General features: G+C 39.6%; 1 protein-coding gene across 2 annotated transcripts in view; it reads left to right on the top strand.

The window, feature by feature from the left end:
- LEKR1 (leucine, glutamate and lysine rich 1) overlaps positions 1 to 17,803 on the top strand; it is a 279,264-nt gene extending 261,461 nt beyond the window's left edge. For both annotated transcript variants that reach the window (XM_040349234.1, XM_040349235.1), the window contains 3 exons: positions 3,349 to 3,513; positions 12,139 to 12,438; positions 17,296 to 17,803. In XM_040349234.1, the coding sequence (XP_040205168.1) occupies positions 3,349 to 3,513; positions 12,139 to 12,438; positions 17,296 to 17,694 (864 nt within the window). In that variant the 3' untranslated portion in view covers positions 17,695 to 17,803. The remainder of the gene's footprint in view (positions 1 to 3,348; positions 3,514 to 12,138; positions 12,439 to 17,295) is intronic.
- Positions 17,804 to 19,710: the final 1,907 nt, after the last annotated feature.

Here is a 19,710-nt window from a genome sequence, read left to right as displayed (position 1 = left end):
TTGCAGAACACACATTTAAGTTTAGGGGCTTTTGATAATTTATGTGCTGTTGGTTCAGTACTCAGAGATTGAATGTAATTTTAGATTTCCTGTGTTATGTGTTCAAAACCCACATTTTTCTCACAGTATGATGAGCATGTTCTCACTGTGCTAGTAATATTACAAACTACATTTTGTGCATTGTGCATGTCTGGCCTGCATTACGCCTACCTGGTCTTATCAATAGAGAACTCACTGTTTGATTCTATAATCACCATCTTGATTTCCCCTTATTTTAGCCATCCACTTGTTTCCTCTTGCATTAGCTAATGGTCCAATTCCCCAAAATTATGATTCTGTTATGGGTTGGCACTATTGTTTCTACTCCATAAATCTGAGAAGCTCCAATTGTTTTATTACTGGAAATCTCCAAAAGTAGGTGGTTGTTTGTGTCTTCAGCCTATCCCACAAGACAGATGTCACATAATAGACATCCTGGTTATTAGTTATTTAACATTATGAAGAATTTATCGAGGTAGGAAGACACAATCATTTGGCTTTCCATGGAAATGATCATTGAGAGTTACAGGGCATTCTGTTGGGAGTATGTTGCTGCTAAGCTCACCGAAAAGTAAAACAAACCAGCAACTTAAATCTTAAAACTGCTAACATCTATTTTCCAAAGATAACCGCTGGATATGACCCTGAGCACGTGCACTCAACTTCTTTGGTCGACCATGGCGAGGCCTTTTCTGAGTGGAACCTGTCCTGTATGGTCTTGGTAACCATGCTGCAGCTCAGTTTCAGGGTCTTGCCAATCTTATCGCCTAGGCCAGCCATCTTTATGTAGAGCAACAATAATTTTTTTCAGATCCTCAGAGAGTTCTTTGCCATGAGGTGCCATGTTGAACTTCCAATGACCAGTATGAGAGAGTGAGAGCGATAACACCAAATTTAACACACCTGCTCCCCATTCACACCCTTTTAAAACTAACGAGTTACATGACACCGGGGAGGGAAAATTGCTAATTGGGCCCAAGTTTGACATTTTCACTTAGGGGTGTACTCACTTTTGTTGCCAGTGTTTTAGACATGTGTGTTGCGTTATTTTGAGGGGACAGCTAATTTACACTGTTATTCAAGCTGTACAATCACTACTTTACATTGTAGCAAAGTGTAATTTCTTCATGATAAAGGATATACTCACAATACTTTGAAGAAAGCCTTTAAAAAAGCTAAGGCTCATGTCAGGGATACGTTAATTCATCAGAAAAAAATTAAATGTAATTCCCAATCTGTGAGAATTATAATCATATCATATAGCAAACAGCATAAGCAGGTGAGGCAAATTATTAACAAATATTGGCCACTTTTATTGGCAGATCCCATAGTTTGTAAATATGTAGAAAAGGAGCCGCAAATCACTTACAGATATGCCAAGTCATTGAAAGACCGTCTGCCAAAATTCCATCTTTAATTACTGCATCTCCAAGTTCTTTTTCTTCCAAAAAATGTGACAATTGTCGTTTTTTATTAAATAGTAATGAAGTCAGACTACCAAATGGTTGTATTCACAAATATAAACATAGAGTGACTTGTCAGACTCCTGGCATAGTCTATTTGATGCAATGTGCCTGCAACTCCTTCTACATAGAAAAAACTAAACGTCCTTTCTTCAAAAGAATAAACGATCATATATCCTTGATAAAAAAACGTAGGATGAAAACTCCAATCAGTCGCCATGTTAGTAATGACCAAAAACTTTTGCAACTAGAGTCACAGATTTTTTTCTTTGAAGGCAACAACTTATCCTGCACTGAATGAAATGCTGAGCTATAAACCGTTTTTATAAACATTATAATTATTTTTCTCTTCTGCCTCCTTACCCCCACTACATGAGTCTTTTTCTTTATTGTTGTTTTGCTCCCTTTTTTCCCCTCTTTTTCCTTTTTCTTTTTTCCCCTTTCTTTCCCCCTTTTTCCCTTCCTTACCCTCCCTTTTCCTCCCACTCCCCCCCTTTCACCCTTTCCCCCCCTTCCCCCGCCCATCCAATACCCCTCCCCCTCTTTCCCTTTCTCCCCCTCTTTCCCTTTCTCCCCATCCTTCCCCTTTCCCTTGTGTTTTGGTTATATTGGCGGGACTCGTTCCATCTAAACACGTATTTTATCCCTTCCTTCTATTTTTCTCCCCCATTAGGACATATTTAACATCCTTGTCCCTTTTTTTTTTTTTTTTTTGGCTTAACCCCCCTGACGGTATTCCCGAGTCTGACTCGGGGTTACATTTTTGTGCTGCGCTCGGTAACCCAGAGTCAGATTCGGGCTCGCCTCGCTGAATCCACAGGCTTGGTTTACTTACCTTGTCCCTGGATCCAGCGATGCCACCGCGCTGTGTGAGCGAGTGGGTGCTCGCTCGATTCACACAGTGCCTCTGTGTGCCGCTGATCTCCGTTCCCTGCGACGTTACGACGCACGGGAGCGAGAACGGCGTCAAATTCAAAAAGGTAAACAACACATTACATACAGTATACTGTAATCTTATAGATTACAGTACTGTATGTAAAAAATACACACCCCCCTTGTCCCTAGTGGTCTGCCCAGTGCCCTACATGTACTTTTATATTATAAATACTGTTCTTTCTGCCTGCAAACTGTAGATTGTCCATAGCAACCAAAGTGTCCCTTTATGTCAAAAATGGTTTTAGAGCAGCTAGAAAACAGCGATAATAAATTATAATCACTTGCAGAATTGTGCGATAGCGATTTGTGGGGAAATTCGTTATAAAAAAAATAAAAGTAATGACAGCGACAATTCTGCAACTGAGCAAATTTCAGTGATTTTGAGTTGATTGCATTATTGAATAATTTTTATTATAATTATATTATTATTTGTTATAATTATTTATAATTATTTATTATATTATAATTTATAATTTTGTTTTTTTTAAAAAATCATACCCGGGATGCCTACTAGACTCTTGTTTGGACAGATTTAAGTGAGTTATTCCTAAAAATTACAGGCCTACAGTATAAAACGCCAAATTTCCTTGCAAATAATGGTACCGCTTTCAGCACCTTTTTTCTGAAATAATCATACCGCTAGGGAGGTTAATGAATCCATATGAAGCTATAATAAAATATATAAAATCATTCTAATATCTATATATTTTAAATAGATATGGTGATCAATGTTTGGCTTCTGTATATTAAATATTCAAGATAAGTAGATATAAACTTTAATATATTGATTTGTCATATAAATTATTGTTTAGATACCAGTAATTATTATTGTATGAATGTATTTTTCGAAGAAACACACATATCTTGATGTTAGCATGGTGTTTACAGTATTGTACATTTCATTCTATAGATCCAGAATGAACTGGAGAATCAACGTCAGAGGTTCATACAGAAGCTTGAGGAAACAAAGCAAAGGCTTCTTGAAGAAGCCATTATGGAAGTTGAGATCGAAAGACAAAGGCATAGCGAAGTTATAAAGATGCTACAGAACAAGAATGAGGAACTTGAAGGAAAGGTTTGTTTTCTTGTGTGTCAAAAATACATATACTTGATGCCTTCCCTTTCTGGTTAAGCCACAATTACCACTGCAGGTTTATAAGTGGTAGCTGCTATGGTGAACCCCAAAGTTACAGCTCTTACATTTTCTATTTCTTACATTTTCATAATGTAGGATAAAAAATATGCTACAGTGAGGGGAAAAAAGTATTTAATCCCCTGCTGATTTTGTATGTTTGCCCACTGACAAATAAATAATCAGTCTATAATTTTAATGATTGGTTTATTTTAACAGTGAGAGACAGACTAACAACAAAAATATCCAGAAAAATGCATTTAAAAAAAGTTATAAAATGATGTGCATTTTAATGAGTGAAATAAGTATCAATAAATCATTCAAATTTCAATCTCTCCACCATGGCCAAGATAGAAGAGTTGTCCAAGGATGTCAGGAACAAGATTCTAGACCTACACAAGGCTGGAATTTGCTACAAGACAATCGCCAAGTAGCTTGGTGAGAGGATGACAACAGTTGGTGCGATTATTCACAAATGAAAGAAACACATAACTGTCAATCTCCCTCAATCTGGGGCTCCATGCAAGATCTCACTTTGTGGAGTTTCAATCATCATGAGAATAGTGAGGAATCAGCCCAGAACTACATGGTACATGCGTGTCAATGATAAGGCAGCTGGGACCCTAGTCACCAAGAAAACAATTGGTAACACACTAGGCTGTGAAGGACTAAAATCCTGCAGCACCCACAAAGTCCCTTTGCTCAAGAAAGCACATGTACAGGTCCGTTGGAAGTTTGCTAATGAACATCTAAATGATTCAGAGGAGAACTGGGTGAAAGCGCTGTTGTCAGATGAGACCAAAATCAAGCTCTTTGGCATCAACTTAACTCGCCACATTTGGAGGAGGAGGGATGCTGCCTATGACCCCAAGAACACCATCCCCACCATCAAACTTGGAGGTGGAAACATTATGCTTTGGGGGTGTTTTTCTGCTAAGGGGTCATGACAAATTCAAAGGGACGATGGATGTACTATCAAATCTTGGGTGATAACCTCATTCTCTCAGCCAGGGCATTAAAAATGGGTCGTGGATGGGTATTCCAGCATGACATTGACCCAAAACACATGACCACGGCAACAAAGGAGTGGCTCAAGAAGAATCACATTAAGGTCTTGGAGTGGCCTAGCTTAATCCCATAGAAAATGTGTGGAGGGAGCTGAAGGTTCGAGCTACCAAACATCAGCCTTGAAACCTTAATGACTTGGAGAGGATCTGCAAGGAGGGGAGGGAAAAAATCCCTCCTGAGATGTGTGAAAACCTGGTGGCCAAGTACAAGAAACATCAGACCTCTGTGATTGCCAACAAGGGTTTTGCCAGAAAGTACTAAGTCATGTTTTGCGAAAGGGTCAAATACTTATTTCACTCATTAAAATGCAAATCAATTTATACATTTTTTGAAATGCGTTTTTCTGAATTTTTCTGTAGTTTTTCTCTTTCACTGTTAAAAAAAACCTACCATTATACCTAACTGTATATGAGTAGCATTTTAATGACAGCATGGTAGGCTACATAAAAGAAGCCAACAGTAAATTTTTTATTAAAATCTCCTTCCTGTAACATACTTGCTTGTTTACTCATCTGATGAGTTACTATAAGCATTATAAAGTGACGACAGGATGAATTGTGCCTTGTTGTGTCACTGGCACATTCTTCTGCACACACTGAGAGCTCCTGTTCTTATTTCCGACACCCAAAGAGAATCACTATGGGGAAGGTAGAAACCTACTTTAAGGGCTCTTTCACACAGGCGGCCCGTTCAGGTCCGCCTGCCAGTTCTTTAGGCGGACCTGAACGGGCGCTCCGTGCTCCTCTATGGAGCCGCGGATGTCAGCGGTGACATGCCCGCTGACATCTGACCCGCTCCGATCCGCCAAAGTGTGACGGAGGAAAAACCTACTTTTCCATCCATCTGGCGGATCGAATCGGGTGAACACGGACAGACGGTCCATGTTCATCCGATCCCCCCATAGGGGAGAGTGGAGAAAAGACAGGGCGGTCCCTGCAAAGTGTGCAGGGACCGCCCTGTCATCCGCCGGCTCAGCGGGGATCAACGGAGTGATCCCCGTTGAGCAAGCGGAGGTTCACGGGGCGGATCATTACTGATCCACCCCGTGTGAAAGGGGCCTACGCGTGAAGTGCTAGATAAGTGGGAACTATGGAATAATTCCACCTGATTTAACTGCTTTACCTCTTTGCATTGATGAAAAGCTGCTACATTTGTTTAAGAAAGGGGTTAAAGTCCTTTTGGACCATCAGCTGCACTAAGATTAATTTGATGGATCCATCAGGTATTGATCATTCCATCTGGTTACAGCTGTAGAAGCAGTTTCTAATAAGAAAGTTGTCCAGTACAAATTTAAGGTCCTGATCAGTGGAGCTGAGGGCAAAGGCCTAGTCATCCATATTGCCCCTGGACTCTCCAAAGCTAATTTTTCCGTTACTGACTTACTTTACTATGTTCTGCATTGTGTCTCTGTGTGGAGGGCATCCCCATGATAGAGGCAGGACTTTGTTTTTTTATTAATTCAGATCTGTTGATGCTGCATCCACTTAGGTAAGTATGATGTAAGTATGATGGGTTAAAAAAAAAACGATACTTCTCTTTTAAGCAAGGAGATCTTTGTACTGCAGGTCCCCCGGCACAGCTTTCCCTCCAGCAAGGAGAAAAGTGAGCAGAACAGTAATTGAGAAACTTGCAGTCAGAGGCAATCATCCCCCTCTTTCTATGCCAGCTCATGTCTTTTACTTCACAGTTCTTCATGTAAATATGCATTTTACAATTATATATGAGAAAACAGTTAATTCATTTGAAATTGGCATCTTGTTAAAAGTGATGACCTGCTATATAAACTGACTGGCTTTGGTATAGAAAGACAAACATCTGTCTATATAGAAAAGCACACTAAATACATAAACTGTTGCAGTTTTTTTGCCGTCATTTGCTATTTTGAGAAATTTGTGGTACAATAATGAACTATAATTGCCTATAGTTTGATTATTAAATCTGAAAATGTACATCAGTTTCAGTTACCCGTAATTAATGAAGAAGGTTGTATGGTTGCTAAATGCGAATATACTAGTAATTGTTTAATTCATTGGGTACAAACGTCTGCCAATATTCATGCATCATGATACAGTATATACTAATTGCAGTAGGTTATTAAGCCTTATTGGCGTTCCAAAGTGTCTGTATCTAATTAGTTGCATGTTTACACATTGCACATTTTTATTGAATCGGGAGACAAGTGGTTTGTTTTACAATGTGTGCTGCATTCTGTAAATATCAGTGAAGAGCCAAATCATAAAAGAACAAAAAGCACAAATAAAGATGAATATGTGCCAGGGGAAACAGGATGGCAAGATTCTAGTTATCCATTTGTCATTACCATCTGATGTAAACAGATTGTAAATCCCTGTCATCATGTGTACAGTTCTGGACTCTGGATGAGCAATCGGAAATAAAATGATGGAAGGTCTGTTACATTTTCTTCCTGTATTCAGGAGCTTGCTGTTGAAAGAAAGAAAGAACTCGTAATAGATTGGAAGAATTGGAACTGTTGTTTTTGTATTTTTTTTGTTACAGGTTGGTTATCATAAAGTAATGATATGAGGTTCCAGCAGATGGATATTATGTCTGTAGATTATAATTCTGCATTTTGGACACATGAAAAATGAAAAGTGTGCTTTAGGCTGGATTTACATTTACATGTGTGTTATGCATTTAGGGCCAGATTCACAAATGAGATACGACGGCGTTTCTCCTGATACGCCGTCGTATCTCTGTTTCTATCTATGCGACTGATTCATAGAATCAGTTACGCATAGATAGCCAGAAGATCCGACAGGTGTAATTGTTTTACACTGTCGGATCTTAGGATGCAGTACCGCGGACGCCGCTGGGGGGAGTTTGCGTGGTAAACCAGCGTCGGGTATGCAAATTAGGAGTTACGGCGGATCCACAACGGTTTTTCGCGTTCGCTACGTCGCCGCTAGTCTAGTTTCCCGTCGCAAAGTTAGTCGTTTTTTGGTGCCCTAACTTTAGTCAGCAAGTGTATTGCTGTCTAAAGTATGGCCGTCGTTCCCGCGTCGAAATTCAAAATTTAACGTCGTTTGCGTAAGCCGTCCGGGAATACGGAAGTACGCTACGCGCGTCGCCGTTCAAAAAAATGACGTCACGGCGCGCAAAGCACGGCGGGAGTTAGGAAACGGAGCATGCGCAGTAGGTCCAGCGCGGGAGCGCCCTAATTTAAATGGCACACGCCCATTTTGCCCCGCCTTGCGCCGGAGGGCACGGGCGTAGTTTTCATCGCAAGTGCTTGGTGAATCAGGCACTTGCAATGAAAAATTGCGGCGGTGTAACGTATCTAGGATACGTTACGCCGCCGCGATTCTACGTGAATCTGGCCCACAATGTGCAATTTCATGTTTTCTGTAAAAGTTTGTTGGGTCCTATCAGCCATAAATATTGGGTATAGTTGTTGTGTGAGGTCCTATCAGCCAATAAATATTGGGTATAGTTGTTGTGTGAGGTCCTATCAGCCAATAAATATTGGGTATAGTTGTTGTGTGAGGAACTGGTTGCCATGATCTGCTGTATAGAACCTATGCACCTCAATACTTTAACAGACATGGACTTTTTCAGCCATCCCAAAAATGTAAATGTGAATGGGGCCTTAAAGCGGTAGTTCACCCTCACTTACATCATTTTTCCATCGAGACAGGCATTGTAGCGCGAGCTACAGTATGCCTGTCCCGATTTTTTTACCCCCGTACTCACTGTGTACTTGTACATTAAAGATTTCGGCTCCCGCGGGGAATGGGTGTGCCTAGGGAGAGGGAGGATGATTGACGGCCGGCCCTGGCACGTCACTCTCCCCGAAGACAGCCGGAGTAGGTCTCGGCTCTTCACGGCGCCTGCGCACAGGCTATGCGCAGGCGCCGTGAAGAGCCAAGCCTATTTCGGCTATTTCCGGAGAAGCGTGACACGCCAGAGCCGGCCGTCAATCATCCTCCGTCTCCATAGGCACGCCCATTCCCCGAGGGGAGTCGGTATCTTCGATGTACGAGTACAAGGTGAGTACGGGGATAAAAAAATCGGGACAGGCATACTGTAGCTCGCGCTACAATGCCTGATTTTATGGTATAAGAAAAAAAAATTTTTTTTTTGCGTTTATAGGGTGAACCCAGGCTTTAAAGAAGTATTATAAAATAGAATATTGTTTTCAAATAAAGCAACGTTTAATGTATTACATCTACTATAACTAAGAAATTGAGGAGAAATCATTCAGTGGAGACACTTGTAAAAATGACATCTGTCTAAGAGAGCATTCCACTAACTTTGAAGTGATTTCATCACACATCTTAGTTTACAAAAAAGTAAAGGAACATGCCCCCAATGGGACATAGATGGCAAAAAAGCTGGTAGAGCTTTAGCTTTTGGTATAGGGGCTCCTCTCCACCTAGGTCTGTGTTAGTTTATGAAGCACACTGCAAGAGTTATAACTTTTGTGGGGTATTTATTATTTATTAATATTTGTATTTATGTATATTATTATTTGTTGGCTGTGCTTTCCATTTCTAAGAACCTCTTTGTTCCCCTTGGTTCCGGTATTAAAGTGATAAAAAGTAAGAGTACTGCCTCGTACACACGGCCGGATTTTCAGATAAAAAAAGTCAGACTGGCTTTTTTTCTAGGAAAGTCCGGCCGTGTGTAGCCTCCATCTGACTTTTTTTTTGGGAAGTCGGACGGACCTTAGATAGAGAACCTGTTCTGTCGGACTTCCGACAGACTCACTGTGGACTTTTGCACGGTCAAAAGTCCGACCGTGTGTACAAGGCATAAGTCTCCCCACTGGAGTCACAAGCAATAAAAAATGAACAGAGGTTCTAACTTTCCACCCCTCTGGTAAACTGTGATCTAAATGCCATTATTTAACCACTTGTCCACCGGGCCTATTCTGGCACTTCTCTCCTTCAAGTAAAAATTAAAAAAAAATTGCTAGAAAATAAATCAGAACCCCCAAACATTATATATTTCTTTAGCAGACACCCTAGGGAATAAAATGGCGGTCATTTTTTTCTCACACAGTATTTGCGCAATCATTTTTCAAACGCCTTTTTTGGGGAAAAAAAACGGTTTCATGAATTAAAAAAGAACAAAACAGTAAAGTTAGCCCAATTAGATACCTAACATAACATGTAAATAGATACCTAACATGTCACGCTTTAAAATTGCGCACACTCATGGAATGGCGTCAAACTTCGGTACTTAAAAATCTCCATAGGCAACACTTTTTTTACAGGTTAGTATTTTCGAATTACAGAGGAGGTCTAGTGCTAGAATTGTTGCTCACGCTCTAATGCATGCGTCGATACCTCACATGTGGGGTTTGAACGGTGTTTATATATGTGGGCGGGACTTATGTATTCTTCTGCGCGCGAGCTACCGGGGACAGGGGCGTTTTAAAAAATCTATTTTATTTTTATTTTACTTTTTTTTTATACTTTTTTTTTACATTTTTTTTTTTTATCACTTTTATTTCTATTACAAGGAATGTAAACATCCCTTGTAATAGGAATCACTGTGACAGGTCCTCTTTATGGAGAGATGTGGGGTCAATAAGACCCCACATCTCTCCAGGCTTGAAAGCATGAGATTGTGAAAAAATCTCATGCCGACAGCCGCGGCTTTGTTTACTTCCGGGTACACGGGCTCGACGTCACAACATCGCGCTCAGGCCTCCCGACGGTCATAGAGATGATTGGTGACCGTCTGGTCACCAGTCATCTCTATGCTTCTAAACCAGCGCCGGCCGATTCGTTCTCGGGGCCCTCGATGGCACGGGAGAGCCCGGAGAAGCACCGGATGGTGGCGGGAGGGGGGGGGACATCCCTTCCCGCTGCCTATAAGAATGATCAATCGGCGGAACTGCCGCTATGATTGTTCTTATCGTGCAGAGAATCGCCGGCTGAAGACGGTGATATCTGAATGATGCCTGTAGCTGCAGGCATCATTCAGATATCACCGCACAAAGTCGAGGACGTCATATGACGTCCTCAGTAGGCAAGTGGTTAACTTAACTCAGTGCAGCCAGTCCATTATTAATTTGTATGTTTCTCTTCTTCTCAAAGCTTTCCTTTAATGGGGAATGTATTTTGAGAGGAAGATAAAACAGTTAAAAATCCAGCTATTTGTTCAGTCCTATTACTTTTCTTGTTGTATGATCTGCAAAACTGAACTACCATAACCTGTTTAATAAAGCCATTTCCTCTGCATTGTTATTAGGGATAGCCTTGTACTTAGTAACCCAATGAATTTCTAAGCAAATGGTCTTCCACTAGACATTCGTTTCCTGCCAAACCTGTTAGTATAGCTATAAAGTCCTAAAGCCACGGACTGATAACTGGATTGCCAAACACATAGGTACCTTTTGTACAGTTTCTGTCTTTTTAACAAGTGATTTGAGATGGTTTGAATGACTTGAATACTTTTACACACCTCCCTGTCTTGAAATGCTAGCCTTCTTTCCCGACCATGTCGTTTTTTTATGTAGCTGTTAATCTAAGTAGTAAATAGGAGACAAGATAAGACAACATTCTTCAGGAAACTGCTACTCTGTATGCATCACCTTCATTTTCTGTAGGCATTAAAAGGATTACTTACATTAGTCTTGGTGTGTAGGATTCCCAGTAGTATTAAGCGAAATGCACTGTATTCCCCATCAATAACAGTATAGTGTAATGCAGCATTACATCACATTATAGATTGCACTGTGTCTATTATTGAGTACCAGTGTTGGACACATACTTTATTTTTTTATTTTTTTATTCACACTTACAAGACTGTACAGACAATTTAAGCCAGCATCTTTTCGCTGCTTATGGCAAACCTATCACACTTGAAATCAATCACTAGGACATGTTATTACAAAAGTATACCACTATTTTCAGTATACAGTATTGCCTTGCATACAGAAAAAAAAATATTATACGGTGTGCTCTCATGTGACTGTAGACTAGGCAATTTGGATCACATGGTATCTGGGTTTTAGGAGCATTCTGATTGTTTGATGTCATTAGAGACTGCAGAGAATCTTTTGTTTTCCAAGGATCAGAGACTTCTCTGGTAGACTTGCAATAAGATAAACGGCTACAAGGTACAAGATTATACTAAAAAAGGAAAGAGTCTGCTTATGTAATGACCAGCTACAGTATGGCTTCCCTCCGTGTATATGCACAGCAAAAGTAAAAAAAAAAAAAAACTTCATCAAACTTGCAGCAGATTGATGATGTAATACTCCCAGTAATACAAAATAAAGTATATTAATTTAATTACAGCCCACTAGATTTACGAAAATAAACACCCTTTGTGTGTTACATCTATTACATCTAAACAATTGCAATGTAATACGTTTGCTTTTAGGTTTAATACTGCTTTAAATATGATTGGTGCATTACCATCAGCCTATACATTGCATTATTTCTGCTCTTTAATATATGCTTAATGCACTAATTTCTGTAAAAACTAGACCTAAAATAAATTTAACCGTGCGTTCATATTTTGCAGATACCAGCACTAGTATCCAGGGCATGTGAAGAACTGCAGGCTGAAATAGACATTCTGGAGAAGAAGTTACAGCAAGCTCAAGCAAGACTTCTGGAGAAAAATCTAACAAAAGACACTGAAATTACCAACTTAAAAAAAAGAATTTCTGAGTTGGAAGTTCGTTTGAAAAGAGACTATGAACACAATACCTCTTCTCTAGAAGAAATGAGAAAAGACATACACACAAAAGCTGAGCAACTCAATGAAATGAACATGACCTGTGCACAGCTAAGACATCAACTAGACCAAGTCACTCAGGAGGTAAGAAGCCATTATAGGCTCCTGGTCAATACTGCAATCGTCTTGTGAACTTGGAATAAAAGAAAGTACAAAATAATATTATTAAGTAAAACATAATGTGCATTTACAATACTGAGTTAGATGTATGACAGCAACATGATTGCCAGTTGAGTGGAATTTTTTAGCACCCAGAATGCCTTGTCACACGACAAAATGTGCCATTTTGGCAGAACCCTGGCACTGATTGGCAGCTGCCTGGGCACTGATTGGTATATACCTGGTGGTCTAGGGTGGCAAACCTGGTGGTCCTGTGTGGTGGCCTTCTCTGGAGGTCCTGGCAGCATCCTGGTGGTCCTGGGCGGGCACCCGTGGGGGGGTTGTGCTGATAAACAATCAGCGCAGACCCCCCCTGTGAGGAGAGCCACCGATCGTCTCTCCTCTACTCGCGTCTGTCAGATACGAGTGAGGAAACACGATAAGCGGCTCTTCCTGTTTACATGGTGATCAGCCGTGATTGGACACAGCTGATCACGTGGTAAAGAACCTCCGCCAGAGTAGTGGTAAATAAAGCAGCACAAACTACAATGATGACGTGGAAGGTGTAATAACCAATCAGATTTTGCCTTTCAGTGAATTGCACCATTAACATTGTTTTTGTGCTGTTTAGAAGGGAGCCCATAGTAGAACAGGAGCTCTGGGAAAAAGTCACAACACCAGTAATGTCGGGTACACACGATCGGTCCGTCTGATAAAAACGGTCTGATGGACCGTTTTCATCAGACGAACCGATCGTGTGTGGGCCCCATCGTTTTTTTTCCTATCGGTGAAAAAACTTAGAACCTGTTTAAAATTATCTGATGGTTAAAAAAAACGATCGTCTGTGGGGAAATCCACCGTTTTTTTTTCCCATCGGTGAAAAAACGTAGAACCTGTTTAAAATGATCTGATAGAAAAAAACGATCGTCTGTGGGGAAATCCATTGGTTAAAAATCAACTCATTCTCAGAATCAAGTGGACGCATGCTCGGAAGCATTGAACTTAATTTTTCTCAGCTCGTCGTGTTTTACGTCACCGCATTCTGACACGATCGTTTTTTTAACTGATGGTGTGTAGGCAAGACTGATGAAAGTCAGCTTCATCTGATATCTGATGACAAAATCCATCAGACCGTTTTCATCGGATGAACCGATCGTGTGTACAGGGCATAAGGAGTTTATTATTTTGACTAAACTGTGAAAAATAATTATGTTTTGTACCTAAAATAAATGACACTTTGAAATAATGGAAAACAAATGTGAAAATCAATGAGGTATGGTCTCCACTGGGGATTCGTTATTTTTTTCATGTTAGGAATTGAACTGAACATTGATGGTTTTCTGAGGAATATCGTTATAGGTTTGTTTCACATAGATAGTCAGTTCTTCAATATTTCTGTTCTAGTGTTCGGTTGCACTAATAGCCCTGCCAATCATATCCTATATGTTCAGCCGAGGACAAACCAGGTCACCTCACCAGGTCAGTTAACTAAAGCAGGATTATGTGCTTGTCTAACAATGGTTGTGCTAAAAGTTCAGGCATTTTCTCTCTAAAAATGAAGATTTTACCTGTAATCATAAGATGTTGTAAGTCCATTGTAATGCTATCAGTAGTTAAGATTGATCTTCGTATCCAATTGCCTTCTGATCCATTTTTTAAGAAATACTTTAATATATTAGGTATGAAACAGACACGTTGACGTCTTTTCCATTAAACCTGTACTCTACTTAAGTTTGCCAGTTCTCCGCAGTGGTACAGCATCGGATATAAAGGACACATTAGAACTAGGGATGCACCGAAATGGAAATTTCAGAACCGAAACGAAACCGAAATAAAAAAAATATTCAGTCCGAAACCGAAACCGAAAATGACTTTTCTTTGTTTTCCCCCTATTTCAATTTTTTGGCTGCAATCGATGTGGCAATAATAATTGATGGTTACAGTGGCTGCGTTTGATGGCACAGTGGCTGCGTTTGATGGGCACAGTGGCGACGTGTGTTGGCACAGTGGCTGCATGGATAAATATTTGTGTCCGTACTGCATGGGTCAACTGCTCATTTTGTTTAGGGGTGAGCGGAAAACATTTACTGATCCTTCACATCCATACAAAGCACATTGATCCTTCAATCCCCTGGAAAACTGCGCTTCCCCACAGTCCAGTAGTGGACTGTTTCTTGTCTATGGAATCTGCTCTGGGCATGATGATGTCAGGAACAGTCCACTATTCAAGACCGCTGGAGCGCGAGGGTGCTTGATTGGTCTGGTGTGGGTAGGATTGGAGGATCAGATAAGTATATCTCTGCTCTTCCCTCCCCTAGAAAAAAACAAGCAGTTAACCCTTGCAGTGTGAGCACAGTCCCACTGCATAGGAATCAAAAGATTAAATTAATGAGGCATAGGGAGTCAAATCAGAGGACACCACATCCCATAGAAAATGAAAAAGGATTGGATGGAGGGATCGGGTAACAAACCCAGGGACTTTAAACGGTGTCAATTAAAGAATATATCAGAGAATAATAATGTAGATAAAAATATAATTTATTAGATAATACAAAATTTCACAGAATTGAAACATGACATTGTTGATCCTTGTAATCATGTAGCGGCTCGAATAAACCAAGCAACGCCCAGACCTGTTAGAAATTGCCCGACATGTTTCGCTACAAGCTTCATCAGGAGCATATATACAGGGAAGGCTACAAGGGATAGGCAGAGAACAACATCATCAATATTTGTATAGATAATTGGCGTGTCGATAGTATTATACTAACAGACAATAAGCAAATTTAAACAATAAATAATCATTAACAATTGAAAAGGAACAAAATTAATTGAATGATGTCAAGTATTCATGAATAATACAGAGATCACAAAAAATCAAGGTGATCATGAGCAGACTTACCACGCAGAGATCAAAGGTCATCAAGGGTCATGTAGTAAAAACTAAGCATACACAGCCATAGTTTAAAGCCAAAATAAACCTGTAGGCATAGAGCCCCACTGGAACCATTCCATATACAAGCCGTCAAAGAAATGCTGCAGTATAAAAGAGAGGGAATAGGTGAAATTAAATATATAGGGTAAATTATGTAAATCCCTAAAATTCTAGACAGATACATGCATGCACAGATTAAAAAAATCTGTGCACAGAGCACTGTACTTGCAGGATATAGCAAGAGGTAAAGGGGAAAAATATCCTAAAAAATATATATATATATACCTAATGAGGTTGGTGGGGTCCAGTAAATAAAGCTGGCATCAGCGTATGGATAAGTCCAGCACCTAGATGGTTAACAACCATTGGTCAAAAAGTGGGACAAAATCCCCAATGTTGAAGACTGGTAAAAAACAAGAAAATAAATATATTATATGTATAGGTAATATATTAGAATAAATGGGAAAAGCTGAAAAATTTTTTTTTTTTTTTTTTTTTTTTTAGTGTGGTGAACAGTTCAAGATAGTAGCACACCACTTACCTCTTCACTACTGGCAGGTTAGCTAAAAAGCAGGGATAGATCTGAAGACCAAGCAGTCTAGTGACCCTGACAAGGCAGAGCCATTGAATGGATCATGAATGTGGATCTCTTTATATACCTCCCATACGGGGAGGTATATAAAGAGATCCACATTCATGATCCATTCAATGGCTCTGCCTTGTCAGGGTCACTAGACTGCTTGGTCTTCAGATCTATCCCTGCTTTTTAGCTAACCTGCCAGTAGTGAAGAGGTAAGTGGTGTGCTACTATCTTGAACTGTTCACCACACTAAAAAAAAAAAAAAAAATTTCAGCTTTTCCCATTTATTCTAATATATTACCTATACATATAATATATTTATTTTCTTGTTTTTTACCAGTCTTCAACATTGGGGATTTTGTCCCACTTTTTGACCAATGGTTGTTAACCATCTAGGTGCTGGACTTATCCATACGCTGATGCCAGCTTTATTTACTGGACCCCACCAACCTCATTAGGTATATATATATATATTTTTTAGGATATTTTTCCCCTTTACCTCTTGCTATATCCTGCAAGTACAGTGCTCTGTGCACAGATTTTTTTAATCTGTGCATGCATGTATCTGTCTAGAATTTTAGGGATTTACATAATTTACCCTATATATTTAATTTCACCTATTCCCTCTCTTTTATACTGCAGCATTTCTTTGACGGCTTGTATATGGAATGGTTCCAGTGGGGCTCTATGCCTACAGGTTTATTTTGGCTTTAAACTATGGCTGTGTATGCTTAGTTTTTACTACATGACCCTTGATGACCTTTGATCTCTGCGTGGTAAGTCTGCTCATGATCACCTTGATTTTTTGTGATCTCTGTATTATTCATGAATACTTGACATCATTCAATTAATTTTGTTCCTTTTCAATTGTTAATGATTATTTATTGTTTAAATTTGCTTATTGTCTGTTAGTATAATACTATCGACACGCCAATTATCTATACAAATATTGATGATGTTGTTCTCTGCTTATCCCTTGTAGCCTTCCCTGTATATATGCTCCTGATGAAGCTTGTAGCGAAACATGTCGGGCAATTTCTAACAGGTCTGGGCGTTGCTTGGTTTATTCGAGCCGCTACATGATTACAAGGATCAACAATGTCATGTTTCAATTCTGTGAAATTTTGTATTATCTAATAAATTATATTTTTATCTACATTATTATTCTCTGATATATTCTTTAATTGACACCGTTTAAAGTCCCTGGGTTTGTTACCCGATCCCTCCATCCAATCCTTTTTCATAGGAATCAAAAGGTTTGCCTGGAGTTGGGCTATAATACATTTATAAAGATTTTACGCTTAAATTAAGTATCTTCTTCTTTCAGAATGCCTTCCTCAAGGATACTGTGCGCATGGAGTGTGAAGAACGCTATGAGCTCACTGAGGCCTTGACCCAGGTCAGGGAACAGCTTTTTGAACAAAAAAGAGCTAATGGGCACCTCCCAGTGTCACAAAAGTCATTTTCCCCAGAGAAAGCAGTGACACCTCACATAATGACTAGTGCACAACAGAAGCATCCTCTGAGCTTATCAGCAAGTAAAGGAACCACACTAGTGAGCCTGTCTGGGTCTTCTATATCCACCTTGAATAAACCCAGGCATAGTGCAGGGAGCACCTTACCAATACTGCCCTCTCCACATCCACCAAAAGAGAGAACAGCTTCACTAACCGAAGCACGACAAAAAATCACTGCAGTCCTCCGGAGAAATACTACTCAGCTGTGATAGAGGCAATTGCAGTGATAAAAATGCATTTACCCACAGGATGCACTGGATTCACCTGTAGGTGGAATAGCTGTGTGCCAAAACAACAGTGTTTTAGAACATGTGCATATTGATACTTTGACGGTTGACCATTCTCTGTAACAACCAGTGTATCATACAAGCATTTGGGAGAAAACCTTGGTCGCGACTTGATTGGATTTTACATGGCAGCAGAAGTCTACTTTAATTTAAAGATGAAAACCTCTCTAAGGCTGCAAAATGATCCTCCACACAAGACAGTGTAGAACATATTGCAAATGCCCGTTTTTATATACTGTACAAACATCATGCTTTTCAGTACTACATGCAGGCTTACAGTAAAAATATATATGAATCATATGTGCCATGTGCAAATAAGCCATGTATTGTAGAGATTGCTTTATGAAACTGTTATACAGTGGTACAGTGTATATTTGCTTGCCAGATAATGAACATACTATCAAGCAAACAGCCATTTCTATTGACTGTTATCAGTGAAAGAACTCATCCTGCCATCTGCTGGCAAGAAGCTATACTAACAATGTTGGGTTTGACCGGTTATACAGGTACCAGGAGATTAGTACAGTGTACACACAATGTGTATAGGGTGTTATCTCAAGTGGAAACCCCATCACTATGGCTGACCATGGGAAGATATATTATAAGAACAATGGGTGATGATACTTCTGTTAGTTATCTTGCCACGCTGGGATGCACTGTGGTCATGTATGTCTCCCAACAGATGTACCTTTTTGCCATCTGCTTACCTGGAGTTTTCCCAACCCAGTGTAAAATCTTTCTGTGTTGACGGGCTTTGGGTTGATGGCATTAGTTTTACATCTGTGTCAGATGCTTCTGAGGTCAGTTGGAATTCGACCACAACTTTCATCCTTTTGACCTGCTTCAAGTGAATTTTGCATTTCCATAGAACTCAAATGTGAATGCAAAACCTGTCTGATGCGCAAAGTAATAAAAAAAATATATATTGAGGGCTTCCTACAGTTAAAAGCACACATTTTCTTTCCTGGAAAAGATGATTTCTGGGTAACATCTTTAAATTGTGTGAATTGCTTGTAGGGATTAAATATGTATACCCTTCTTTACAATATGTTAATATATTTTAAAATTTACATAAAAGATCATTTTGAATGTGTTATCCCCCATGAAGGTTCCATTTGTGTCATAAATACATGTCTAATGTTTGAGTTTTTGATATATAAAAACATTTATGAAATGCCTGCTGCGTGTGGATGTAAATCCTCTGTTGTGCCTTTATTTTCTATCTGGTACATAAAACCCAGGCTGTGCTTCTTGTGTGTTTGCTGGAAAATTGCATCACAAGCTATGTGCTTATATCTCCCGGGATCTCCAGAGACAAGATACCCCCGCCACACTTCTTCATTCTGTCCCAACTCTACAACGATTAAAAAGAAAAATCATTGTGTCATACTCCCTGTGGGTATTCCATAGTGTATAATAAAGAAGTAGTGCCACTTCATGGCAGAAACATGAATAGGGTTTATGGTTGTTAATTCTAATATATCTTCAGTGGATAAATAGAAAATAATACTTTAATGCTCTTTAGCTGATCTGACAACAAAATTATATTTTCGTGTTTGCATCATTTGCATGTATATAGTTATACTTGCAGATAAGGGGCTGATTAGAACAGTAGGACATCCCAATCACTGGATTATGTTAGAGAAAAATAATAGGCTTTGGGCCTTGAAAATTGCTAAAAGGGCACCCATTATATTTCCAGATCTGACTGTAATTACTTACCGTATGTCAGTTGATTACCTTTATATGCATAGAGACACCTATATTATTCAGTTACATAGTCTGTAATAATAGATACTGTCCCAATTTTTCAGAGATTAGCCTTATTCACATACAAGAGGCACACAGGGATCAGATGTCATTACCAAGATTACTGATTGTTGGAGTGATTGCGGGTTTCCGTATCCACTATCATGTTGGTTCTGTATCCCAAAGCCC

The sequence above is a fragment of the Rana temporaria genome, chromosome 4 (assembly GCF_905171775.1).
Source record: "Rana temporaria chromosome 4, aRanTem1.1, whole genome shotgun sequence".
NCBI lineage: Eukaryota > Metazoa > Chordata > Amphibia > Anura > Ranidae > Rana > Rana temporaria.
Note: the sequence above shows the minus strand (reverse complement) of the source record. Positions and strands in the feature narration are given on the sequence as shown.